The following is a 27,912-nucleotide window of genomic DNA, read 5'->3' on the forward strand; positions in this document are numbered from 1 at the left end:
TTAGTTTTGTTTCCTTTGTGTACTGCAGCTTTGTACCTACTACTGCTTTTTTACACAGAACTTTAATTTAGCTTAATGCTTCTAGAAATTTTATGGGTATTTTCATTAAGAGCAAAAATATCTTGAAGAAAAAAGGCCTAGAGTATGCTGACTCGCTATTCTTCTCTGCGATACAAGTAATTTCCAGATTACACCATTTTACTGACCTTCACTAGAAAGATGTGTAAGGGCTCCTCTGTTGTGTTCAGGGCTGTCAGAGAGTATCGGAATGGCAGAAGCACTAGAGGAGAGAAACAGGAGCTCTTCTCTGAGGCTCCACTATGACAGAGATCCCAGCAGAGCCTCAGGAACTAAAACATGCAGATCGGCTGGGTTCTACAATGGCAAGAAGGTTCCTCTGAAGAGGAGCTGTGCCGTCCTCCTAGTCCCTGCCCAAATCTGTGGCTGGGGGCTGAACAAGTGCAACGTGGCAGTCATACACCTCCATGGAGTCAACTTTACTTACCTGTCCCATGAGTAGTACAGGCTGATAATGTCTTCCAGAGCTCTGCAGTTCAGCAGAGAGCCAGCTTGGCTGCTACATCTGTGATTCTGAGAAGTGCTGGGGTTCTCAGCAGAGGGCCATGGCCTTGCAAGGAGGCTTTTTGTGGCATGTGGTGTAGCTACAGAAATGCTGGCTTTTTCTAGAAGCTCTCACTGTCGCTGTCATCTCCTGAGAATCTGGAAGGTGTTCTGCTGCCTTTGTCATGTTAATTTACATTCCTGGGGCTCACAGTGCCCCAGAAAGCCAAGGAAAAAAGATTGAAAAGTCAAACCACATTGGTAAGGCAATTTTGTCTCTTGCACTTAAGAACATAGTCTGGGGAATAACACAATGATTCTCTTAACTGTACTTTGTATAGGGGAATACACGAGGGTGTACAAATTGTGTGACATTTAGGTCTCCAAATTTCAGTCTCAGGACTGTGAGCAAGTGCAACAGTATCTGTCAGACTCAGGAAAAAGGCATTTTCAGTTGTATCCCTCCATTTGTGTGGGCAGGATGTGTTTAATAGAAGTCTACCAGATGGCTTCACTCAAGGGGTGCCACATCTGGAAAAGTACCCTGAGTCTGAGAGCAACTGCTGGCCAGGTCTGATTTTGAGACTGCAACCTTTCAGTTCTGCAAATCTACTTTCTGAGAATGCCTCATGTGAGGAGAGTGAGAAATTGTGCTGTCTGTGCTGGAGAACAGAGCTCACAGTTCTCCTGCTCACTGACATCCAGGAAATGCAAGTGGAGCATTGCCTTTGTGAATGCCGTGTAATTGAGTCTACTGTTAAAATACCTGCGGGCCGTAGCTGATGGGTGAGCTAACAGCTGGTACCACGTTGGTGCCCAGGATTTCACGCGCACATTGAATAATCTCATTTGATTCATGAGGCGTGTGCTAGGTTTCAGCACATGAACAAATGCAGTGTCATTTGACTCGGACACTGCCCAGCTGGCAGGTGAATGGGGTGCAGACATACCAGATGAATTAAGACCGGGCTCCCTATTGTGGTTGCTGAGCACAGTGCCAAGTGCAAAGAGCAGCATTACTGGTGCCAGTGACCCAGTGCAGGATCTTCTCAAAGCAACGCCTGTTAGAATGCCAGGCTTCAGAGCAGGGTGGTGCTTCAACAGGTATAAAAATCCAAGAAGCTGCAGGGCCCGACTTTTAAAAGTGAGTAAGAAATCAGGCATGATGCATTCATGCTGGCTTGTGCAGTCTCCTCAGTGGCTGTAAGTGCTCCACAGAGGCAAAAAGCTATCTCATTAGGAACCAAAATGGTACAGCCCAGTGACATTTGTTCTGGTTTGCAAACTGATCCACTCTTGTCCCTGTTCAGGCAGCACAGGGAGCGGGGGAGAGTCAGGCTCTTCTGCAGCAAGAGCTGTGCCAAAAACACTACGCCATTTTGCAGGACCAGTGCAAGTCCTTCAGAAAGATGCAAACACTCCAGCAAGGAAAAATGGATGAAGTGGTAGTTGTGAGTCCTGGCAGCAGAGGAATGAGAAGCTTTTCCATTTACCAGGCATTTGGTGTCAAGGTGACAGATTTCTCTCTGCTTTCCTCCAAGTCTCTTGAAGTGCTGCCTAGCTGGTCTTCTGAAGAATTTGTGACTAGCCTTCTGTTGCATCTAAACTCTGATGGCTTTCTTTGTAATGGTTATTGGTCTTCCAGGGGAAGGTGGAAAATGCGGCCCACCTCCAGATATTGAAAATGGAGACATCCTTTCTTTCCAGTTGAAACAATACCCTGAAGGTGCAACGCTGAAATACAAATGTGCAAGTTTCTACATCCTGAAAGGACCTGAGCAAATCACCTGCATTGATGGGCAGTGGACAAATCCCCCAGTTTGCTTGGGTAGGTGGAAGCTGGTGCTGCGTGGCCCAGAGCTGTGTGAGCTGCTCGTTGTCTTTCTCTCAGGCCCTGCGTGCGCTGCACTTGTGAAGCAGCGCTTGTGCTGGGGCTGCAATGCTGACAGGGCAGAAGAGCAGCTGGTGCTTCTCCTGTGCAGAAGGAATTTCCTCTGGAGGTCAGCTCGTGTAGCTGCCTCTGCTGCCTCCTGTCCCTCCCTGCCCCCAGTCACCAGCAGATCCACGCGAGTGGGTTGGTCTGAGTGCAAGAAAATCCAGGGCCATGAGGGAATGAATTTGAGAAGTGCTGGGGCGAGGGCAAGGAGAGAGCCCAAAAAGACACAGGGAAGTTCATTGCTGAGTGCCCCCACCCCAGGCTGTGCTTCCCCCTTGCCCTGTGAGACTGTCAGGCACAGAGGGCACAGCGGTGTGTGGCAACTCAGCCATCATTGTTTTTCCCTTTTGTTTGGTTGGACGTATGATGTGTCTGCATGAACTAATGACGTTCTTCTCTTGCCTTTTCCAAGCGGCATGTACGACATCTGAAGAAGATATGGACAGAAACAACATTGAGCTGAAATGGAGTGGAGAAAGAAAGTTGTATTTAAAATCAGGCGATTTTGTTGAATTTGATTGTAAAATAGGATACGTGCAGGACCCAGCATCTTCCCCCTTCAGAGTGCAGTGCATGGACGGGACATTAGAATACCCACGGTGCAAGCCAGGAAGTAAGTCACCTCCACTCTGTCACTGCTTGGCCGCTGCCTTGGTGCATTTTTATTGCAGAAGCTGAGGGGAAAGCCCCTAGCAAGTGTGCCTGTGGAAGAAATATCGGGGCACCAAGGTGGGAGAGCACCCTGCAAAGCTGCAGGCCATGAGGGGTGGTGCCCCTAAGATGCTGCCGACTGGCGAACCTGAGCTGGAAAGGCTCCTGGGGAACGGGCTCGCTGGGGCTCATCAGGGTTACTGGTGCTGGGCCTGCCCGGCTGGTTCCAGGCAGGATGGAAGGGCTGGTAAGCTCCCTGCAAGTGGCTTCTCTGAAATTGGAAGGTGCCACGGACTGTGGCAGGGCTGAAGAGAGGGAGACCATTTCCTTGCAGGCTCTTTGAAGCCTGCCTGTGTAGGCAGGGCTTTGTCCCAACATCAGGGATTGAAAGGGATCTTGAAGAATCTTCTAGCCCAATCCCCTTCCTGAGCAGGAGCACCTAAATCAGGTCACACAGGAATGCGTCCAGGTGGGTTTTTAAAGTCTCCACTGATGGACACTCCACACCTCCCCTGGGCAGCCTGTTGCATTATTCTGTCATCCTCACTGTAAAAAAGAGTTTTTTCTCACATTCAAGCGTAATCTTCAATGTTCCGGCTTGCACCCTTTTACTCTTTATCTGTCGTTGGGTGTCACTGAGAAGAGTCTTGCTCCGTCCTCCTGACGCTTGCCCTTTATATATTTATAGAAATTAATAAGGTCACAACTCAGTCTCCTCTTCCTCAAGGTAAAGAGACCCAACTCCCTCAGCCTGTCCTTGTAAGGAAGAAGCTCCACTCCCTTAATCATTGTCGAGGCTCTGCGCTGGACTCTGTCAAGCGAGGACAGAGGGACCCTGTCCTTCTTGAACTGGGGACCTGAACTGGATGCAATATTTTACTTTTATTTTTATTTATTTATTTATTTATTTTAATTTTTTATCTTCCCCAGAGGACTGTACAGTGCTTGAGACAGCTATGGAGAGCAACAATATTAAACTAAGACAGCCAAGGAGAAGATCTTACACGTATCGTTCTGAGGAGTATATTTTGTTTACATGCAAGGATTCCTATCATGAAGTTTCGAACCCAGAGGATTTTAATGCCCAGTGTCAGGACGGAGTGATAAACTACCCCCGATGTGAAAGTAAGTGCTGTGTGTGGAAGATACATTGCTCTGTAGAACTGTGGATAACAACCCAGCAGTGCAGGCTGATAACTACTTCAGAGCTCTACAGTTCAGCAGAGAGCCAGCTTGGCTGCTACATCTGTGATTCTGAGAAGTGCTGGGGTTCTCAGCAGAGGGCCATGGCCTTGCAAGGAGGCTTTTTGTGGCATGTGGTGTAGTTACAGAAATGCTGGCTTTTTCTAGAAGCTCTCACCATTCCAGTAATCTCCTGCGAATCTGGAAGGTGTTCTGCTGCGATTAAGTGTCATTCCTGGTGTTCACAGTGTTTAGAAACACTCATGTTCAAGGAAAAAAGAGGGGGAAAGGAATCAAGTCATGTTGGTAAGGCCTCTTGTGCTTAAGAACATCATCTGGGGAGTAACAAGATGATTCCCTTAACTGTAGTTTGTGTAGGGGAACACGTGAGTGCCTACAAACTGAGTGGAGAAATGTCTCTTTTCAGATGTGACGTGTGAACCTCCTCCAGAAATTGCTGGTGGAAAAGTTCAAGGTGTTAAAAAGCCAAGGTATTTGCCTGGGGAGACAGCTCACTATCAGTGCTGGCAAGGTTTTCAGATGACAGGGGCTTCCACCGTAACATGTCAGAATGGGACCTGGACAGAGCAGCCCCAGTGCAAAGGTGAGTTCTCTCTCTCTCTCTCCATGCAGTAGACTGTCAGTGAAGACTGCCCTCAAGCTAGCTCAGTGGCATTCAGGTCTCTATGTGTTAGACCATCATCTTTTTTCCATGTAGCTTTGTTGAGAATGTCTGTCCTGTTGGAAAACTCAGAGGGAGAGATCACATTGCTAAAAGAGGTTTGTGATGTGAAGTACATCTATAGGCTTTGGGAGGAAAATGTATCTGCTGCCTCTGTGTGAACTAATGACATTCTTCCCTTGCCTTTGCCAAGCATTTTGTACGACATCAAAAGAAGATATGAACAGAAACAACATCGAGCTGAAATGGGTTGTACAAAGAAATCTGTCCATAAAATCAGGAAATTTTATTGAATTTGATTGTAAAATTGGATATGTGCAGGACCCAGCATCTTCCCCCTTCAGAGTGCAGTGCATGGACGGGACATTAGAATACCCACGGTGCAAGCCAGGAAGTAAGTCACCTCCACTCTGTCACTGCTTGGCCGCTGCCTTGGTGTATTTTTATTGCAGAAGCTGAGAGGAAAGCCCCTAGCAAGTCTCCTTGCCTCGCCTCGCCTCGCCTCGCCTCGCCTCGCCTCGCCTCTCCTGTCTCTCTCATTATTTCTCTCTCTTTTTTTTTTTTTTTTCCTTCCAAAGGGAACTGTATATTGAGTGAGACGGCTATGGAGAGGAACAATATTAAACTAAGATGGTCAAGGAAAAGATCTAACATATATCGCTCTAAGGAGACTATTTTATTTAAATGCAATTCTCCCTACCGGGAAGTCTCAAACCCAGAGGATTTTGAGGCACAGTGCCAGGATGGAGTGATAAACTACCCCCGATGTGGATGTAAGTGCTCTGTGTGGAGGGCGCAGTGCTCTGTAGAATCGTGGACAAGAAGGGAGGGTCAGCTTTAGGGGCCTTCACTTAACCCTCCAACAGTCTGTGACTGTCGTGGGGTTGCTCCTGTTCCAAGGGGCCTGGGGAATCAAACGGAAGCAATGGGAATGCTAGGCAACTTTGCTGTCCACTGCTCTCAAGAAACATGGCTATGTGCCAGCCTTGGTGTTCATTCCTTTTCTACTTCCTCTCTTTACATTGCAGCGTATTTTGGATAAATGGAAAAGGCATGAAGGAGCCCAGCTGGAGAAATGAATGATCCTTTGACCAGCCCAGTGATTTTGAGCTCAATTTTCCCTGGAGTTTGCTGTTTCATTGTGCTGTGTTTGCAGCTTAGCCAATGTTCTGTGTTGGAATTTGCCTTTCTTTTTTCCCTTTGAATTGTTGGATGATTGCTTTGACATGTTACCATTTTTGTAAAAGTATTTACATTTTATCCATTCAAATGACTGTACTTCTTACTTTTTTTCTATATTGATCTCAGTGTTATTTTATTAACATTTGCTTCCTGAAGTAGGCTGGCTTTGGTGGCATACTGAGACATCAATTAAATTGTGCAGCTAATTTGCTTATCAGCAAGTAGTGTGTATGCGTGTGTGGTCATGTTTGCTCTAGCTTCTTCTCCATGTGCTTGCCTGGAATTTCGTCAAGGGTCATGGCAACAAAGAAGTCTCTAGTGATGTGGTCACTCATTGAGACCTCCTGCTGATATTTTGCTGTGGCAGTGCCTTTGGTTATGTAATACTGGGGATTTGACACTCTTAATTGAAAGCCCCCTTGCGGCCCACATCATGGGGCCACATTTCAAAGAAAGGATTTTCATTCTTTGAAATTTTTGCTTAGATTCTTGTTGTTTCTCTCTGTATCTTTTGAGGATGCATTTCAAATCAATGGAGAAAATATAGGCTCTTATTTCTTCATTTATTGTATTGGAACTAAGCAATTCATGATTAATGTGTCTCAGTGTTTTTACCTCAGTATGCAATAGAATTATTTCCTTGTTTAGTATACTTTTTCACTTCAGATCACTTTTGATTATATCTTTTAATAAGTGAAGATAGTGTGAGTTTTGATAATGGAATGAAATATTAATGGCTTGATAGGAAGCATGGATTTAATATCCTTCATTGTCAGTAATGATTTTTGTATTTTTTATTTAGCTGGGATGTATCAAACAAGTATCTTTCTCTTCACATGCTTGTTCACTTAAAATATTGATCAGAGCTTGACACAGAACTGCTCTTTGTATAAAATGGTATAACTCTTTCCTTGATGGTTTGTTGGTGTTGGATAACTACCATAGAAAGGTACTTTTTGTTAAAAAATGTATCATGAACTCTGTGTCTTTCGAGTTCTACTGTATTTGTACTTCTCTTTGTGTCTTATTTTATAGAATACACAACTTAACAACAACTTAACAAACTAGCACGTCTCCATCTGCCAGCATTTTATCCGGCAAGATTATTTTTCCTTAATTTTATAAATATATATATCCATATTTCATTGTTGAAGCTTGTGTATATTCTTTCAAGAAGATAGTGACATTTATTCCCCTTACCAGAAGAAGGTGAAGGTCTCCTGTTCCTGTCAGCCCTGCAATGAAGCACTGAAATGGGGAATAAGTACCAGTCATCAGAATTACAGTTTATACTGAAAATTCCTTGAATTAGGCAATATTCATGTAAATCATGATACCAATGTTTTGTTTTCAGGAACAGACAATGGAAAGACATCTATTTTCAAGAAAGTCTGCATCATTCTTGTCGAATAGTGGCTGTCATTTTTAACGGTCAGGATAAATAAGGAAAATAATTTTCCTTTTTTAGAGGTAATATTTCCATCTGATTATTTGATAGAAGATTTGACTTTCTTTTCTTGATTTTTACTTACACTGGCCGTCTGACAGGAGTACTGATGCCAGCAAGGAGCTCTTTACTGTGCGATCACCTTGACCTGGATTTTTATTCAGGACCAGAGCAGGTAAATTACACGTATATCAGCATATTTCAGGTAAGTTTGAAATAATATTTCATTATCACTGGAATCACTTCATTGATGTATACAGATGGATGCTATGTCACACTTCAGATACTATTGTTGCTCTCACTTGGTTGCAGACTTTGTGCATTTAGATGGATTTAGCTGCATGCCAGTCACATTGGAAAAAAGAGTGTTTCATTCATTCTTTTCTGGTCCAAATTTGAATTCCAAATATTCCTTTTTTCTCCTTTTGGTTTAAGGTTGGAATACTTTCATGTGCCTCTAAGATCAGAAATGAGAAGACTGTAGTTCTTACTTTAAGATCCAGTAGAAAGCAAATGAAATTTCTGAGAATGGGACAAAACCACTTCAAGTCTGTGAACTGCCATCTACCTAGAACTCCCATTAAAAGCAGTGAGACTGTTTGCTAGACCAATATGTGCCTGGTTTTGATTGGGATAGTAGTTCTAGTAGCTGGTATGGTGTCGTACTTTGGATAGAGGGTGAGAATAATGCTTATAACACACCGATGTTTTATTTGTGCTGAGCAGTGCTTACACGGGGCCAAGGACTTTTCAGCTTCTTGTGGTGCCCTGCCAGCTGGAAGGCTGGGGGTGCAGCAGGAGCTGGGGACAGAACCAGGACAGCTGACCCCAACTGGCCAAAGGGACCATATATCTGGGACCATTCCATACCATGTAAATTGATATTGAACAATAAAACTGGGGCAGAGGGGCAGGGGGCAGCCCTCGGTTAGGGACTGGCTGAGCACCGGCCAGCTGATGATGAGCAATTCTACTGTGCCTCACCTGCTTTATTTATTCTTTTTATTGTTGGATTTGGGGAGGGAGGTTATTTTCTTTCATTTTCATTTTATTTCTTATGAAACTATCCTTATCTCAACCCATGAGTTCTTGCACTTTTCAGTTTTCTTCCCATCCTGCCGGCAGGAGAGAGAATGGTGAGTTTTCAGCTGCATGATGCTTAGCTGCCTGCATGTCAGGTTTAACCACAACAGTCCTTTTGACACCCAAAGCAGGGCATGAAGGCTTGAGAAAATGACAGATCTGACCAGAGCATTTTAGAACATTTTTTTTTTTTTTTAATAAGCATTATAACTGTGTAATAATTGCCAGTCACAATGTTGATATATTTGTTTATAATGTCAATTTATTTGTTGTCGAGATTGTGTGAGGCTCGCCAAAGTTAATGTTTTTGTCAGTTTGTATAGAGCATGTGCTCCTGTTACACTGACTGTTAATGTAATCATTTGTAATCACATAATGTAATCACATAAGCACAATATTTGTACTCGGTATTGCCATCATTCTTGCACCTCAGGAACCTTCTTATGGAAACTATTATCATGTACAGTCTTTACCTTTTCTCCTCCAGGCTAATTACAATGGTTCCTGAAAATCTTATATATTCTTGGGATGTTCAAACTAGTACAATCCTATTGCTATATCTCCTGCATGTGTTTCTGGCTTTGGCTAAGACTAAATGACTATTTAACATTATCACCCAGAGATCTGCCCTGAGGCAGGATGGTTACAGGTGGCAGGGTGTATGGGAGGATATAGGCGAGTATCTATCACAATTGTCACTTTCCAATGGTTTTGGACTTCATTGGACTTCATCCCTGAACAAATGCAGAATCCTAAAAAAGGATAGATTTTATTTATTTATTTATTTATTAGAAAAGTATGTCGCTAGCCAGAGGTTTATAGCTCTCTGCATTGTGCTGGGGCCTGTACTCTACCTATCAAACAAAAATCAACACTACTCAGCACCCTAAAGAAGAGAATGCCTCTGGATCCGATCCAAAGCACTACGTCTACTGCAACTCTCACAACAGACACTGCAGCTGAACTAGAGAACCGACCTGTTCTTTTATCAATTGCCCTTATATTTAAGAAGAAACAGTGGAAGAGGAAGCCAGTTTGTTTAGGAAAAGAAGAAACTTCTACTAGGAAGGGGAAGAAGGAAGAAGTGGATGAGGCAGGCTACTGCAAAACAGGGTCATCACAAGAACAGGAGGGGGAAGAGGCAGATCTCATAAAATACAGTAACCGTCTGATACCTGTGGATAATGGCAGTAAAACACCTCTACATCCCCTCCCCCCCCCCCCCCCCCCAGCAATACATCAGTGGCACACAAACACAGAATCATAGAATCATTTAGGTTGGAAAAGACCTCTAAGATCATCAAGTCCAACTGTTAACCTAGAGCTGTCACATGTATCACTTATCCATGTCCCTAAGCAACATGTCTATGCATCTTTTGAATACCTTCAGGGATGGTGACTCAACTACATCCTTGGGCAGCCTGGTCCAATGCTTCACAGTCCTTGCAATGAAAACCAACCTAAAACTTTCTTGGCACAGCTTGAGGCCATTTCCTCTTGTCCTATTGCTGCACCCTGCTACAACCTTCTTTGCTGTAGCTGTAAAGAGTGATGAGGTCTCCCCTGGGCATTCTTTTTGCTAGGCTAAATAAGCCCAGCTGCCTCAACTGTTCCTCATAAGGTTTGGTCTCTAGATCCTTCACCAGCTTTGTTGTCCTTCTTTGGGCATGCTCCAGCACCTCAATGTCCTTCTTGTAGAGAGGGGCCCAAAACTGAACACATTACTTGAGGTGTAGCCTCACCAGAGCCCAGTACCAGAACTGAGACAATCATTTCTCTAATCTTGCTGACCATGCTATTTCTGATACAAGTCAGGATGCTCTTGGTCTTGGCCACCAGAGCACACTTTTGGCTCATATTCAGCCAGGTGTTGACCAATACTCCCAGGTCCCTTTCCACTGGGCAGCTTTCCAGACACTCTTCACAGAATCACAGAATTGAAGGGGTTAGAAGGGACCTCAGGAGATTATCGGATCCAGCCCCCCGCCAAAGCAGGTTCCCTAGAGCATGTTGCCCATGGAGGCCTCCAGATGGCCCTTGAATTTCTCCAGAGAAGGAGACCCCCCCCACACACAACCTCCCTGGGCAGTCTGCTCCAGTGTTCCGTCACCCTTACCATGAAGAAGCTCTTTTGCACGTTGGTGCGGAACTTCTTGTAATCTATTTTTTGGCCACTTGTCTTGTCCCCACAAACCACTGAAAAGAGGTTGGCTAAATCCCTCTGTCTCCTACACTTCAGATATTTTTAAACATTAATAAGATACCCTCTCAGTCTCCTTTTCTCCAGGCTGAACGACCTTTCTTCACAGGGAAGAAGATGCTTCAGGCCCCATATCATCTTTGTGGTCCTCCTCTGGACTCTGTCCAGCTGATCCCTGTCTTTTTTGTACTGGGGAGCCCAGAGCTGGACACATTACTCCAGGTGAGGCCTGACCAGGGCAGAGTAGAGGGGGAGGATCACCTCCCTTGACCTGATGGCCACGCTCCTTTTAATGCACGCCAGGATCCCATTGGCCCGCTTGGCCACGGGGGCACAGTGCTGGCTCATGGTCAACCTGTCGCCCACCAGGACCCCCAGGTCCTTCTCCTCAGAGCTCCTCTCCAGCAGGTCGTCCCCCCAGCCTGTACTGATACATGTGGTTGTTCCTTCCCAGGTGCAGGACTCTACACTTGCTCTTGTTAAACTTCATTTGATTTCTTCCTGCCCATATCTCCAGCCTGTCCAGGTCTCACTGAATGGCAGCACAACCTTCTGGCATGTTGGCCACTCCCCCCAGCTTTGTATCTTTAGCGTACTTGCTGAGGGTGGACAACCTGTATCATTGCATGGGGTTGTTGTGTCCCAAGTGCTTAACCTGGCACTTAACCTTGTTGAACCTCATACAGTTGGCCTTGGCACATCAGTCAAGCCTATCCAGAGCCCTTGAGCAGATCAACACTTGCACCTTGTGTCATCTGCAATCTTACTGAGAGTGCACTCAATCCCCTCCTCCAGATCATTGATAAAGATACTGAAGAGAACTGGCCCCAGCACTGAGCCTTGTGGGACACCACTTGTGACTGGCCTTCAGCTGGATTTAACTCCATTTCCCACGACTCTTTTGGCCTGGCCACCAGCAAGCTTTTTACCTAGTGAAGTGTATGCCCATCCAAGCCACGAGCAGCCAGTTACTCCAGAAGAATGCTGTGGGAAATGGTGCTAAAATATTTAGTAAAGTCTAAATAGACAAAATCCACAGCCTTTACCTCATCCAGTAAGCATGTCACCTTGTCATTAAAAGGAGATCAGATTAGCTGAGTAGGTCCAGCCTTCCATAAACCCAAGCTGACTGGGCTGGAATATGTGGTTGTCCTGTATCTGCCAAGGGATGGCACTCAAGATGATCTGCTCCAAACATTCTCTGGCGCCAAAGTCAGACTGATAAGCTTGTAGTTCCCTGGCTCCTCCTTCCAGCATTTTTGGAGATGGAAATCACATTTGCTAGCTGCTAGTCACCTGGGACTTCCCCCGATAGCCAGGACTACTGATAAATGATAGAAAGCTGCTTGGTGAGCATTTCCAACAGCTCCTACATTACTCCTACATGGATTCCATCTGGCCTCGTTGAATTTGGTACAAGGCCAAGAAGGCAAGCCTTCCTCCCAAGGATTCAAAGTTGTTTTCAATCCAAAATAATGCCCTTTCATGAAATAGTGCAGAGATTCAAGTTGTGCATAAGAATTGGGGTCTATGATCCACAGACTTCCCTGAGTTGTTTAAAGGAGAGCACTCACCTTCACATCAAAATGAGGCTGTGAGGACACTCATCTCTGCCATGACACCAGGCTAAACTCCCAGGAAAGTACACGGAGAAGAAGCTAAGAGCACACTAGACCACACACACACTACTTGCTGATCAGCAAATTAGCTGCACACTTTAATTGATGTCTCAGTATGCCACCAAAGCCAGCCTACTTCAGGAAGCAACTGTTAATAAAATAACAGTGAGATCAATACAGAACAAGAGTAAGAAGGAAGTACAGTCATTTGAATGGATAAAATGTAAATACTTTTACAAAAATGGTAACATGTCAAAGCAATCATCCAACAATTCAAAGGGAAAAAAGAAAGGCAAATTCCAACACAGAACATTGCCTAAGCTGCAAACACAGCACAATGAAACAGCAAAATCCAGGGAAAATTGAGCTCAAAATCACTGGGCTGGTCAAAGGATCATTCATTTCTCCAGCTGGGCTCCTTCATGCCTTTTCCATTTATCCAAAATACGCTGCAATGTAAAGAGAGGAAGTAGAAAAGGAATGAACACCAAGGCTGGCACATAGCCATGTTTCTTGAGAGCAGTGGACAGCAAAGTTGCCTAGCATTCCCATTGCTTCCGTTTGATTCCCCAGGCCCCTTGGAACAGGAGCAACCCCAAGACAGTCACAAACTGGTAGAGGGTTAAGTGAAGGCCCCTAAAGCTGACCCTCCCTTTTCCACAATTCTACAGAGCACTGTGCCCTCCACACAGAGCACTTACATTGACATCGAGGGTAGTTAATCACTCCATCCTGGCACTGTGCCTCAAAATCCTCTGGGTTTGAGACTTCCCAGTGGGCAAAATAGCATGTAAATGAAATAGTCTCCTTAGAGCGATATATGTTAGATCTTCTCCAGTGTTTTAGTTTTATATTGTTCCTCTTCATAGCCACCTCACTCAAACTACAGTTCCCTTGGGAAGAAAAAAAAAAAAAAGAGAAAAACAAGAAAAAGAAAAGAACAGCCACCACCACAAGAGAAAGTACTTTCATCAGTTGCCTGTAGACCTCGTTGTCAACTCTCTGAAGCTGTTGGTACCAGCTTAGTGACTGACACTACTTATTCCCCTGTGCTGCATCCCTGCTGCATCTGTCCCCTCCTGTATCAACGCACATTGCCGATGATGAAAGGCAAAAGCCCATTTCATAACCTTCAGCAATGTCGCTGTAATTGCGGCTTGGGGAGATTTTATGAGGAGGCAAGCACAGGTTTCCTGCTGGAGAAGCCTGTGAAGGCGTGCAATGGGCATTGACCCCTGCCTCCACACACACCAGAGCAGGGCACAACCAGAGAGGAGCTGGGAAGGCCACGGGTGCAAAGGGAGCACAGCAGTGGCAGGCCTTGGAGACCCTGCAAGGAAATGGTCTCCCTCCCTTCAGCCCTGCCACAGTCCATGGCACCTTCTGATTTCAGAGAAGCCACTTGCAGGGAACTTACCAGCCCTTCCATCCTGCCTGGAACCAGCCGGGCAGGCCCAGCACCAGTAACCCTGATGAGCCCCAGCGAGCCCGTTCCCCAGGAGCCTTTCCAGCTCAGGTTCGCCAGTCGGCGGCTTCCTGGGGGAACCTCCCCTCATGGCCTGCAGCTTTGCAGGGTGCTCTCCCACCTTGGAGCCCCACTATTTCTTCCCCAGGCACACTTGCTAGGGGTTTTCTTCCCAGCTTCTGCGCTAAAAATGCACCAAGGCAGCGGCCAAGCAGTGACAGAGTGGAGGTGACTTACTTCCTGGCTTGCACCGTGGGTATTCTAATGTCCCGTCCATGCACTGCACTCTGAAGCGGGAAGATGCTGGGTCCTGCACATGTCCTATTTTACAATCAAATTCAATAAAATCGCCTGATGTTGAGTACAGTTTTCTTTCTTCTCTCCATCTCAGCTCAATATTGTTTCTGTCCATATCTTCTTCAGAGGCCGTACAAGCCGCTTGGTAAAGGCAAGAGAAGGATGTAATAAATTCATACAAATATACCACACATACATTTTCTTCCCCTCTCTGAGCCTACAGGTGTACTTCACAAAACTCTTCCAGCAATGAGCTCTCACCCTCTGAGTTTTCCAACAGGAAAGACATTCTTAAGAAGGCAAAAGGGAAAAACAATGATGGCTGAGTTGCCACACACCGCTGTGCAGAGGCCTTTGCCCTCTGACAGTCTCACAGGCCAAGGGGGAAGCACAGCCTGGGGCAGGGGCACCCAGAAGGCAGCAATGACCTCCCCTGTGTCTTTTTTGGGCCCTCTCCTTGCCCTCGTCCCAGCACTTCTCAAATTCATTCCCTTCTGGCCCTGGATTTCCTTGCACTCAGACCAACCCACCCTCCTGGATCTGCTGGTGTCTGGGGGCAGGGAGGGACAGCAAGCAGCAGAGGCAGCTACACGAGCTGACCTCCAGATGAAATTCCTTCTGCACAGGAGAAGCACCAGCTGCTCTTCTGCCCTGTCAGCGTTGCAGCCCCAACACAAGCGCTGCTTCACAAGTGCAGCGCACGCAGGGCCTGAGAGAAAGACAACGAGCAGCTCACACAGCTCTGGGCCACGCAGCACCAGCTTCCACCTACCCAAGCAAACTGGGGGATTTGTCCACTGCCCATCAATGCAGGTGATTTGCTCAGGTCCTTCCAGGATGTAGAAACTTGCACATTTGTATTTCACAGTCTCACCCTGGTCATATTCTGGTAATGGGAAGGAAAGGATGTCTCCGTATTGAATATCTGGAGGTGGACCACATTTTCTACCCTTCCCTGAAAGAAGATTAGAAAGAAAACCACTGAAGTTTAGTTGCAAGAGAGGCCTAGCCACAAATTCTTCAGAAGACCATGTAGGCAGTACTTCGAGAGACTTGGAGGAAAGCAGAGAGAAAACTGTCACTTTGACACCAAATGCTGCATTTGTTCATGTGCTGAAACCTAGCACATGCCTCATGAATCAAATGAGATTATTCAATGTGTTCGTGAAATGCTGGGGACCAACGTGGTACCAGCTGTTAGCTCACCCATCAGCTACGGCCCGCAGGTAATTTAACAGTAGACTCAATTGCACGGCATTCACAAAGGCAATGCTCCACTTGAATTTCCTGGATGTCAGTGAGCAGGAGAGCTGTGAGCTCTGTTCTCCAGCACAGACAGCACAATTTCTCACTCTCCTCACATGAGGCATTCTCAGAAAGTAGATTTGCAGAACTGAAAGGCTGGAGTCTCAAAATCAGAGCTGGCCAGCAGTTGCTCTCAGCCTCAGGGTACTTTTCCAGATGTGGCACCCCTTGAGTGAAGCCATCTGGTAGACTTCCATTAAACACATCCTGCCACCACAAATGGAGAGATACCACGCAAAATCCATTTTTTCCTGAGTCTCACAGATACTGTTGCACTTGCTCACAGTCCTGAGACTGAAATTTGGAGACCTAAATGCCACTGAGCTAGCTTGAGGGCAGTCTTCATTGACAGTGTACTGCATGGAGAGAGAGAGAACTCACCTTTGCACTGGGGCTGCTCTGTCCAGGTCCCATTCTGGCATGTTACGGTGGAAGCCCCCGTCATCTGAAAACCTTGCCAGCACTGATAGTGAGCTGTCTCCCCAGGCAAATACCTTGGCTTTTTAACACCTTGAACTTTTCCACCAGCAATTTCTGGAGGAGGTTCACACGTCACATCTGAAAAGAGACATTTCGGCACTTGATTTGTATACCCTCACATGTTCTTACACAAACAAGTTAAGAGAATCATCTTGTTACTCCCCAGATGATGTTCTTAAGCGCAAGAGACAATATTGCCTTACCAACATGACTTGATTTCCCTCCCCACCCCCCACCCCCCTTTTTCCTTGGCTTTCTATGGCACTGTGAGCTCCAGGAATGTAAATTAACATGACAAAGGCAGCAGAGCACCTTCCAGATTCTCAGGAGATGACAGGGACAGTGAGAGCTTCTAGAAAAAGCCAACGTTTCTGTAGCTACACCACATACCAGAAAAAACCTCCCTGCAAGGCCATGGCCCTCTGCTGAGAACACGAGCGCTTCTCAGAATCACAGATGTAGCAGCCAAGCTGGCTCTCTGCTGAACTGCAGAGCTCTGGAAGACATTATCAGCCTGTACTACTCATGGGTCAGGTAAGTAAAGTTGACTCCATGGAGGTGTATGACTGCCACGTTGCACTTGTTCAGCCCCCAGCCACAGATTTGGGCAGGGACTAGGAGGATGGCACAGCTCCTCTTCAGAGGAACCTTCTTGCCATTGCAGAACCCAGCCGATCTGCATGTTTTAGTTCCTGAGGCTCTGCTGGGATCTCTGTCATAGTGGAGCCTCAGAGAAGAGCTCCTGTTTCTCTCCTCTAGTGCTTCTGCCATTCCGATACTCTCTGACAGCCCTGAACACAACAGAGGAGCCCTTACACATCTTTCTAGTGAAGGTCAGTAAAATGGTGTAATCTGGAAATTACTTGTATCGCAGAGAAGAATAGCGAGTCAGCATACTCTAGGCCTTTTTTCTTCAAGATATTTTTGCTCTTGATGAATATACCCATAGTATTTCTAGAAGTATTAAGCTAAATTAAAGTTCTGTGCAAGAAAGAAGTAGTGGGTAAAAAGCTGCAGTACACAAAGGAAACAAAACTAAAAAAGGTAATGTCTTTCTAGTATTAAGGTAATCCAAACAGTCCCCATGAAGCGAACAGCCATAATGAAAGCACAAATTCCTACCTCTGCAACTTGGCACTTTTGTCCAGTGTCCATCTGAACAAGTGACATAATTTACACCCATAATTTGTGAATTACTTTCACATTCATAATGCACTTTGGCACCAGGCAGATACCTCTGCTGCTGAGTGCTGGTAATATGAGCATTGAGAATTTCAGGTGGGGGTCCACAGCGAACATCTGAAAAGAGAGGTGCGTTTGAGAATCATAGGACATGAATATGGCTATCACAGAATAATGTATTCAGAAGCACCATTATTCCTGATGAGGACAGATGGTTTGCGTAAGGCAGGTTATTTTCTACAAGTAGGTAAGGAAGATACTATGGGTTTCATTCTGCAACGCTTCACCAGGCAATTATTATTTATATATATATATATATATATTTTTTTTTTTTCCTAAAGTGACTTAAAAAGAGTAAAGGAGCTGCAGAGACCAGCTGAATGTGCAGGCTGATGCCATACAGCATTGTGTGCCAAAGCACTGGAGAACAAAGTGGTTTATTTACTATTTGAAGGTAACTTTCATAGACTGAAATTTAAAATATGTAAGGCTACCAGCTATGTCACTCTTTGCAGCCAGCACCCTTTCCTCCATAATCCTCTGACTGCTAATCTAAGCAGTGAGCGAAGCTGTGGCTACTGGCTTCAGTCCAGAAGGGGAAAAGATTTCTTTGCTGATCGGTCCTGCTTCATGCTTCTCAGGGACCAGAAAAACAGGTGTTGGAGCAATCTATTAAAAGCAACTCAATGATCAGCTCTACTGGTCTGACTCACTTGCACGTATCGGTTGGCGTTACATTAACTACTCTTCCTGGAAGACTAAGAAGGATCATAGACTACTTAGAAGTACAACCTATACCTTCACAGATTGGTGGTGTTGACCAATTTCCCCTTCTGCAAAAAATTTCAGGGGGACCAGTGACCTGAAATCCTTCATGACACTGGTAGCGAACTGTTTCACCAGGCTCATACTTCTCCTTGCTCCTGCCTTCAAATGCAGCATTGGCCACTGCTGGAATACTTCCACATGGTCTTTCTGAAAAGATATGCAAAAGATATGCAAACTTGAAACTTTTGGTAATGTGATACACGTAGAATGACTGTATTGTTCCTACCAAAGATGCCTTTTATAGCATCAGCATAGTCAATCACTGCGTGTGGATTTTATATAAAAGGTGGCATTCAGAAACTTAAATGTTAGTACTCTAAATAGACATGAACTTCAGGCAATGCAAAGATTTAGATTATATTTCTAGCCCTGCCAGAAAACTTTGGTAAAGGCTTCTATCCTTTCCTATACAGAAGTGATGTCTATCATTGAAGTACCAAAGCAATTTCTACTCACTAGTGGACTCTGTACAGAACAGATCCTTGGATGGTAAGGATATGCCCATGACTCATCTGGCAGAGACTGACTCTGAACATAGATTGCAAATATACCACAGGAATATATAAAAAAATAAACTGTGTTCAACTGTATCAGCCTTGCCCCCCACCAGGATTGCTTTGAAGACATTCATGAGGAAAAATAACATTCTATAGCAAAATATGGAATTACTGTCTGTTGCTACATTTCAAACTCCAGTTTAAAAATGTTCAGATTCATTGCTAAGTACACCTCAGGAAAAGTCTTGTTTAACATTACCAGAGCATGTAGGAGCTGAAGTCCAGTTTCCCATAGAACAAGTTATCTTTGATGGTCCATCTAACTTATATCCAGGACGACAAACCACATTCAGTGTAGCACCAGCCAGATAAATTGTTTTCCCTTCTTTTTCCATTTTTAAGTTTTGATTTTCCAGCCTAAGATCATCTACGTATTCTACAGGTTGCGGTGGCAAACAGGGATTTTCTTTAAAATATGAAGCACAGAGACAAACAGTATTACAAGACAATTAATATTCCAAAGACATATGCAGTCTAAAACAGAAAAGGAAAAGAAAAAAAAATCCAAACAAAAGTTATGTGGCTTGAAAGTAAGATGAAGTATGTGAGATTCACAAAACAAAACTCCTTTCCTCTCTCCCTCAAAGAAAATCCCAAACCGTTTGGTTTCATTTTACTTTGAACCAAATTTGAGCCATTTCCCACATCTTGACAAGGAGATATAGTTACAACTTAATAAAAAGAATTATAAAAATCATAGACAGAGAATCAGAAGAGACGTTATTTCGTCCTGGTGAAAGTGAGTTTCTAGAACTGTAACTAAATTAAGCTTGTCCACCACTAATAAAATTATACCAATGTCATGGGGGGTTTCCTGATGACATAAGGACAATACCAGAGTGCAGCAGAGCTTAAGAACTATAACCTACCTCCCCAGACATAGAGTAGAGTAAACCTCTACAAACTCCTCCTGAGTTGGGGTTGTCCCGCTATGCTATTCTCTTACATGACTGTAGAGGGGGTGAACATATAATTTATGTTTCATGTACATTTTTGGTTACTAGTGAATTAGGTTTCATCAGCTGACACAAGTTGAAAGCATATGTTTCTTCTGAATTCCACAAGACAAAAGATCTAATTACAATCAAACTTCTTGTTTAGTAACAGTGACTGAGAATTTTATTGCAGTATAGTTTATTTTATGAACAGCTCAAGCACTTTTTTCATTATTCTTCTCTATGTCTGCCACATCAGTGGAAACAGAGTCTCCCAAGCAACAAAAGAGGAAAGAAACCACAGGGCATTAGAATTTTGTAGCTTAAAAATACAGGCTTGCTTGTAATGTTGTGCATATCAATCACCAGCTCGCACCTCGTTTGTCCTGCGCTCATCTATCTCCTACCCATTTCTGAAAACACTTTCTTCTACTTCTTCATGAACTTCTGCTTACAAGATATCATCTGCATCAGCAATGTTTGAACAGTCAGCTTGTGGATACCTCAGCATTCCAAGCACAAATACATGTACAGGCTGAGCAGAGAATGTATTGAGAACAACCTTCAGGAGAAGAACTTGGAAGTGTTGGTTGATGAAGAACTCAGTATGAGCCAGCAGTGTGTTCTTGCAGCTGAGAAAACCAACTGTGTGCTGGGCTGCATCTAAAGAAGCATGGCCAGCAGGTCGAGGGAGGTGATTCTCCCCCTCTACTCTGCTCTTGTGAGACACCACCTGGGGCACCCAGCACAAGAGCATGGACATATTCAAATGAGTCCAGAGGAATGCCATGGGGACGACCAGATGGCTGGAGCACCTCTCCTATGGAGTCAAGCTGTTGGGGTTAGGGTGGTTCAGCCTGGAGAAGAGAAGGCTCTGGGAAGACGTTACAGTGGCCTTCCAGTACCTAAAGGGGACCTACAGGAAAGCTGGGGAGGGACTCTTTGTCAGGGAGTGTGGAGATAGGACAGGGGGTAATGGATTTAAACTAAAGCAGGGTAGATTTAGATTAGATACTAGGAAGAAATTCCTCACTCACTCAAAGGGTGGTGAGGCACAGGAACATCCCAGAGAAGCTGTGGATGCTCCATTCCTGACAGTGCCTATGGCCAGGCTAGATGAGGCTTTTCGGCAACTTAGTCTGGTGGGAGGTGTCCCTCCCATGGCAGGGGGTTGGAACTAAGTGATCTTTAAGGTGCATTCCAATCCAAACCATTCTGTAGTTCTATGATTCCTTAGAACAGATGGCCAAAGTTATGCCATATCATTCACACTTGTATTACAGGAAGAAGTCACAAAAAGGAAAGGAGAAAAATCAAGTAAGAATAAAGACAGAAAACAAACAAACAAACAAAGACTGCTAAAACTACATCCAAGCAACATAAATAAACACACGGCTCCTGAGGAGCTGCCTGAAGGTTTTATGCTCCATCTCAGATGAGTTTGTCTAAATAAAAAAAACAACCAACCAACCAAAACACCCCACAAACTTATTACATGACAGTTGGTCAGCAGCACCTTCTTTAGCAACTTACATTCTATTGCTTTTCTGCACAATTACCTGTTTGTGGCAGTCTTAACAAGAATAACATCTTCCTTCTGCTAATTATGAGTGCAAGTACATAACCCAGAAGTTCATAATAAAACAAATAGAAAAAAAAAATCCACTACTGACCGACGCAGCGTGGTGGTGACTGCCATCTCCCATTTATACATGTTATTTCATTCCCACCAATGAGCTGGAAACTCTCAAGACACGAAAAAGTTATTTTACTCCCACTCTTGTAATTTCTTTCAGCTGGTATCTGTTTAGCACCGTGCAGCTGAGGTGGAGGTGGACAAGTGCTTTCACCTAAGGACACATATGCACATCATAACAGAACATAAGATAAAGCGTAACAGTTCGTCACAGATTACAATACTAACAACCAAGAAAACACTGACATTAGATAAGTCTTCAGTAGCTACCTGAAGCTTCAACTAGTATCATAATAATTTTGTTCTGCCTCAAAAACACCAGAGCTGCCTTTAGATGCTTACGTTTTCAACATGTATTCACAGAACACATGGTCAGAAAAATACACCATCAATATATTTTTCTACATCAAAATTGTCTTCAGTAATGTAAGCTGGTAGTCCCCTCTTTCCCTTACACAGCTGCACAAGCTTGTGTACTTTCCCTGACTCTCTCTGTATGGTGAGGTATTTCAGGAAAACTGGTCCAGCTTGTGGGGTTCTCTTGGTTGTTTACAGTTTGTGTGGTTGGTTTTGCCAGCTTTTCTGATTGTTTGCTTTGTTGTTGTTATTGTTTTTCCCAGGCATAGCTAATAGTAGAGTTAAATGAGAACCATGAAAGGAAACAAAAAAATAAATGTGAATTTTGCCACTCAAGGAATAAGGGGCAGCTCCTGTCACAGGAAAGGAAAAAAGAGGGAAAGAGGTAGATCTGAGCAGGAGAAAACCTCAAAATCTTGGTTTGTTGCTTCTCATGGTCTCAGAACACTGGGAAGGTAGGAACTGTTTTTGAAAGAGAATGCCACCCTATGCACTTCTTCCACTTCCACACATCCTTTCCCATCAATATTGCATAATCAAAGCAGGCAATGAGGCCATGATTGTTTTTACTCTTTTACAGGCAATATCCTGCTCTACCTATGATTCTTGAAGGCAATCCTGCAGGCATCTGACCTTTGGTGTGCATTAGATTAGGGTAGTCTGGCCAGTTCAGCTTTTTTCCTGTTGTTTTGATAAGAAATGACTGGGAAAAAAAATAGAATAAAAAATAGCAATAGAAGAGCTTTGAACTTTAAAGAAAATAAAGTAACTTTGGCTGGAACTTGAGCTATGTGCTACTCCCATTTCTACCAGGGTACAGCCCTTTTGGAAGAAAAAAAGCTTAAATTTATCTTTTATCTTTATCTTTATGAAGGACATGTTCACACTTAAGAGTAGTAAATAAAAAGCACTTAGTTAAGATGCATAAAACTATAGTATCTCTGGCTACTTATTGATTCCTGAAGATCTTGAAATATTGAATACAATGTTAAACTCATATCTGAAATATTATGGAAACAGATTACAATCACAAAGAGGTAAAGGCTTCCATTCCCCATTAAGACATTTTGTCCTCATACTTCCAGCATCGCCTTTTTTACATCCATGTAATATTTCGTTACCATGAGAAAACTTGAGCTGGTCTTGCTGGTGAAGAACAATATCTGGGATAGAGGAAGGTGATCCACATGGTGTTTTGTCTTCTGTGGAAAAGAGCAGAAATATACCACAATTTTACAGGAATCACATTTGAGTATCTGAAAGGATTAAATGAAAAGAAATACATTTGCACTTGGTAAGTCAAACCTACTCCTATTAACTAACAATACCTTCTATAGAGCTGAGGTATGTATGTAATTTAGTCGGTTTACTAAATCCCTTTCCAGACCTTTTCCTTCTTTTTCCATCACTGCGAGAACTCCACAGCATACTCCCCAAGTAGTTTCAGCTAAGGTTAATTCCCAAAATTCTGTTTTTCAAAGATACATGAATCCTAAAGTGTAAGAAAACCTTCAATTAATCCAGCTCATCTGGATCCTGATTCTGATCAATCAAAATTATATTCAGTAACACACCTACACATTTGTAATGTGTACTCTCAATTAGTGTTACTACAAGAGCTGAAACCCACTGTAACATCACTTAGAGAGCTGCAGGGCTGTCATCTCTATGTGCTAACTGTGGTTCCTGCTGTGGGCTGCCCCTGTTGCTGTGGTAGTGAATGTAAAGGTTAATGGTTTGCACAGTTGAGTGCAGTATGAGGGTATTTATTTTGAGGGAGGAAAAAGGGATGCATCAGGGTAGGGGCATACAGCCGGTTTTGAACAGGGAAGAGGAAAGACCCATGGTAATCTCAGAAATTGGATTTGAACACCTTTGCGCTCAATCTTGAACCACTCTTTTTTTCCAACTTGTGCACAGAAACTGTTCTCTGTGGAACAAATATTAAAAAGATGTGAGCAATCATTCTTCTCCATGCTATACATTTTTAAAACACCAGTGTTGCTCTTGGAAGATATGTCAGAATTCAAACAGACCACCAGACTTTCCAAGGGAATCACAAGTCTTTTGGGACCTCTGTCAGTGCAGAAGATTTTGTTGCTAATGGATTTTAGCCTGGTTTCTAAGGAAGGAGACCCACACGATTGCATATCCCTTTCTGCCTGTTCCCAGAACCCCTCCCCCTCTGAAAAAAAAAAAAAAAAAAAAAAAAGAAAAGTAGTTTTAGAATCTTCTGAACAGTTGAATAAAACATGGAAGATGATAGATATTTGCAAAAGAAAGTTCTCAAGAGCCCTGTGAAAATGAGGGGCAGCTGTAGCAGAAGAGCCACCTGTTGAAGATATTTCCATTTGATCTCTCCATACACAAACTACACAAGGATCAGAGCTTGAGGAGAGAAGTATCTTGAGTGAGTGGGTATTTCTGCATATTAAGACATATTATGGGGAGAATAAGGGAATTTGTATGGCACTTAGATAAGCACTGCAGTTGATATAGAAGATGTTTTGTAGGACAGAGTAAACTAGTCCATGAAAACACAACGTTTATTGGTTCTCTTCCTTAAGGACACTCCTAATTATTTTCTGTATCTGCATATTTTCACTTCAATTCTGAGACACTGTCTTAACAAGTGAATGTTAGTTTTGCACTCCTGCAGTTGACATCCATACTCTGTGGTCTGAGGTACACCATCTAATGACATGCACAGAAAGTGGGTGCTTGTGTCGAGGCTGAACACCTGACTGTAGAACCATTCACCATTTCAATGTCAGCACTATAAAAAAAATGTGGTGCATCTAACTCTTGCCTAGGGAAGACAGCAACACAATGCATATACAGTCACCACAGTTGCAGTCCTGAGCCCCTGCAACATACAGTATTGTCATTGCTGGAAACAGGCCATGGCATTTGTACTGAGCTTACAAAGCCTCAGGATGGAGGCTTATCTGGCTTACTTTGTCAGAACATGCCCTGACCTACCTGGAGACTTAGTTTTACTGTAACAGCATTTTTTTTTTTTTCCTAGTGATCAGTTGGCATTAGCTCTTTTACTTTACTTCTGGTTATCTTTGTATGGCAACACCACAGCATTTTATATATAGAATTATGTAGGATACCAATGCAAGAAGGAGGAGGTGACCACTGTCCATCAACACATTCTATTTCCTTTGATCCAACCAATTTAAATACGGTGTCACATTCATATTCTGTTCTACTTCCATGCTGATACTGTTGCAGAGAGCCAGCAGCAATACTTCCATTGGTAATCTCAGGTGGAGGTCCACAGCCTCTGGGATTCTCTGAAATCAAGAGATTAATTTGATGCTCTTTACTCAGTACTATTAGCACACTTACATATTAAGTGCAGCACAAAATAAACTGAGATTCTTGCTTAAAGTTAAGAAAAATCCACAGAACAGGTTAAACAAGCTTTGACTATTTGGATTCATGTTGGGCTGCAGCCCATAGTCTGAGATGAGTGACCCTGGCTCAGTCTACTCTCTTACTTCCATGTAAATGTCAATTTCCTGCCATGATAAAAGAAACAGTTGATGAAAAAAAACCATTTTTAAGAGAAGAAAAGTGTTACATGGACATGCATTTCACAAACAAACAAACAAACAAACAACAACAAAAAAAAACCTACAAGAAACAATATCATGTTATGCAAATCACCCAGAAAGTAATATGTACCTCTAAAGGAATGAACTCCTGCCAAGGGAGCTTAATATGCTTTTGAGCTGAAGAGCTAACAACATAAAATATACTTGTTTTCAAATGCAAAAGAGAGTGAGCAAAAAGAAAGACAACAACATAACTGATCAAGCAGGAAAGAAATGTGAGAAATGTGAGATGCTCTTGCCATCTTGAGCTTCCTTCAAAAGAAGAATAGGGGAATGTGTCTTCCCTTCTACGTGATGTTGTTAATCCTACAGAATGCAACCGAGGAATTTCATAGTAAAAAGCCTTCACTGAGTTTTTCTTTTTTTTTTTTTTTTTTTTTTGCCTTGAGTTCAGCTATGTATCATCTCCAAAAACATTTTTTTTAAATATAAAAACAGGATAGAGTAAGAGAGGGCATTGCTCAAATAAATAATTCCTCGCTGCCATATTGCAGCCTGTTTATGTCTTTTCGAATAAATAATATTTTTTTCATACATTGCAGTGAAATATTTTGCAAGCCATTTACCAGCAAACTTTCAGTTATTCCAGAACTCCAGTTGGCATAACTGAAGATAAAAGAAGAAGGCAACGAGAAAAATATTTGGGCTGATTACCAGAAAAATGTTCTAGACATGTTCAATGTTTTTACACACAGAAAAATTAACATAATTGAAAATCCAACTGCTCAGACTCTTTCACGAGAAATAGCAGAATAATACCACATGTAGACTAGCACCTGCCCTTTTAGAGACAAGGTGACCACTAAAGTCTTCAGGACACAGGCATTTTCATACATTTCCTACAACAATAAAGTCAACAATAGATTTACCTTTACATGCTGGTGGTGATGGAGACCATCCAAAGTAATAGCACTGAGCAGAGGCAGGTCCCACTCTTTTGTATTTTTTTTCACAGGAAAATTTCACAACATCTCCATTCCTATATTTATCCTTCCTGGGAGAAATAGATCCATTGGGCACTATTGGTATTTCACATTCTATTTCTACAAAGACAAAATATTTTAACATATACTGTAAGACCTACAAAAAGTACATGAGATACTACTAATGGAAACGGGGGAAACCAAAAACAAAATACACAGACACACGGCCCTGAAAAAAACAACATGGAGGCAATGACAAGAAACAAACTTCCCAGTCACACTAATTGGTTGGCTATCAAAAAACTACAGGCACCACTTTCAAGATAATCAATCTAGTTTTTGCAACTAAGACTAAACCAGGGAGAACCTGGAAGGGAAACAGTGTGGGAATTGACACAGCCATACAAACCCATGAGGGGACATGGAGGGGCAAGTGAGAGCAAGGAGAACAAAGATCGGGATAGGCAGAAAAGGGATAAAAGGGACCAGTCGTGTAACACTGTGCCAGTCAGTATGCTTGCCTGGCTGAGCCCTGCACCTGATCACTGCAGTCTGTCCTGTCATCTGCATTTTATTAAATCTGTTCTTAACTCTCTCACTGTGTAATGTCACTCTCTATCCCCCTGTGTGTAGCAAGGTTTAGGTGCTAGCTACTGGTGAGAACTACTGTACGTGTGTGCGTAAAAAAAAAAAGGTGCCAGTTAAGTAAGTGGGGTTCCAGTGCAGCTACTGGAGCCTGTGAGGGTCTTTACCTTCCAGCCACTGGAGTGGGAACAGTATGTCCCAAAAACCAGCTACTGGGTGGACACCGGTGTGAGTGAGGCAAGCAAAGGCCTTGAGGGCTCCATGAATGCGTGTGCTTGTGAACCTAGAAAGTGCTGTGTGTGCACCTGGACTAGTGAAACTCTGTCTTTACCAGCTGAAGAGAAGGAAGGGGACGTAGCTGTCTATATTTATGTTTTATCTGAGTGCTGTATGCACGTGTTGTTGAGCGCAAGCCTTGCCTGTGGCAATTCATGTGGCTGTGTCAGTGTCCTGTGTCTGTGAGTCTTGGATATGTGCTCAGCTTTGGTACTGGTTGAACCCACAAAGGGGAAAACGGCAGCTGCATCCCTTGGCCTTAGCAGAGGTCCCAGATCCCTGTGGCATTGGGCTGGATTCCAGCAGCCAGGCAGGAGCGATTCTGGGCCAGAGCAGGTAGAGGAGGCAGCCATGCTCTTATCATCACTTAGCACTGATTAGAACAAAACCAAATGAAAGAATAAAGCTTCACAAAGTTCATACAGTTACACTGGTCAGCAAGCAGAAATATATTTACCAAGACACCTGGGTGCTGGTTTCCATTCACCATTTATTTCACAACTTGTAGTACCAGTTGCCATATTATCTGCAGTCTGAAATCCCTCTGGACATGAATATGCAATTGTATCTCCAGGAAGGAACACGCTTTTATCTACATGGTCATCCAAAATGTGAACATCAGGTTTTTCACATGATTCTGTAGAATAAAATAATGTTAGAGAATTTTGCAATCCAGAAACATTGCCTGTTGGAAACATCAATGCTGTAGGTACTTTAGTGTGTGCTAGGTCAGTGGACAATTCAGGACATTTAAAACATTAAAAATTCTGCATTGCCAGCATATGAATTTAGAATATTATATGTAATACATTCATGTAGTATCTATTGCGTTCTGCATTCTAGAAAGGAGGAGGAGG

General features: G+C 43.5%; 2 protein-coding genes and 1 long non-coding RNA gene across 4 annotated transcripts in view; 2 read left to right on the top strand and 1 right to left on the bottom strand.

The window, feature by feature from the left end:
- Window positions 1–7,347, top strand: part of LOC101803713 (complement factor H) — a 56,773-nt gene extending 49,426 nt beyond the window's left edge. Inside the window, exons 23-29 of the mRNA XM_072041894.1 lie at window positions 2,207–2,389; window positions 2,910–3,110; window positions 4,079–4,273; window positions 4,758–4,934; window positions 5,206–5,406; window positions 5,591–5,785; window positions 6,041–7,347. Of these exons, the coding sequence (XP_071897995.1) occupies window positions 2,207–2,389; window positions 2,910–3,110; window positions 4,079–4,273; window positions 4,758–4,934; window positions 5,206–5,406; window positions 5,591–5,785; window positions 6,041–6,054 (1,166 nt within the window). The 3' untranslated portion in view covers window positions 6,055–7,347. The remainder of the gene's footprint in view (window positions 1–2,206; window positions 2,390–2,909; window positions 3,111–4,078; window positions 4,274–4,757; window positions 4,935–5,205; window positions 5,407–5,590; window positions 5,786–6,040) is intronic.
- A 60-nt stretch (window positions 7,348–7,407) lies between these two features.
- Window positions 7,408–8,246, top strand: LOC119717563 (uncharacterized). The gene is made up of 2 exons (XR_005267345.2): window positions 7,408–7,664; window positions 7,743–8,246. It is a non-coding gene; the product is annotated as an uncharacterized lncRNA (long non-coding RNA).
- Window positions 8,247–12,617: 4,371 nt separating this feature from the next.
- The window catches only part of CFH (complement factor H), a 38,255-nt gene continuing 22,960 nt past the window's right edge, over window positions 12,618–27,912 (bottom strand). For both annotated transcript variants that reach the window (XM_038183078.2, XM_027462842.3), the window contains exons 11-23: window positions 27,513–27,692; window positions 26,141–26,314; window positions 24,765–24,947; window positions 22,767–22,847; window positions 21,266–21,442; window positions 18,857–19,063; window positions 18,071–18,247; window positions 17,213–17,389; window positions 15,992–16,168; window positions 15,078–15,260; window positions 14,246–14,446; window positions 13,245–13,436; window positions 12,618–12,992 (exon numbers count right to left, since the gene is read on the bottom strand). In XM_038183078.2, the coding sequence (XP_038039006.2) occupies window positions 12,979–12,992; window positions 13,245–13,436; window positions 14,246–14,446; window positions 15,078–15,260; window positions 15,992–16,168; window positions 17,213–17,389; window positions 18,071–18,247; window positions 18,857–19,063; window positions 21,266–21,442; window positions 22,767–22,847; window positions 24,765–24,947; window positions 26,141–26,314; window positions 27,513–27,692 (2,123 nt within the window). In that variant the 3' untranslated portion in view covers window positions 12,618–12,978. The remainder of the gene's footprint in view (window positions 12,993–13,244; window positions 13,437–14,245; window positions 14,447–15,077; window positions 15,261–15,991; window positions 16,169–17,212; window positions 17,390–18,070; window positions 18,248–18,856; window positions 19,064–21,265; window positions 21,443–22,766; window positions 22,848–24,764; window positions 24,948–26,140; window positions 26,315–27,512; window positions 27,693–27,912) is intronic.

This window comes from Anas platyrhynchos, chromosome 8 (assembly GCF_047663525.1).
Source record: "Anas platyrhynchos isolate ZD024472 breed Pekin duck chromosome 8, IASCAAS_PekinDuck_T2T, whole genome shotgun sequence".
In the NCBI taxonomy this organism is placed as follows: domain Eukaryota; kingdom Metazoa; phylum Chordata; class Aves; order Anseriformes; family Anatidae; genus Anas; species Anas platyrhynchos.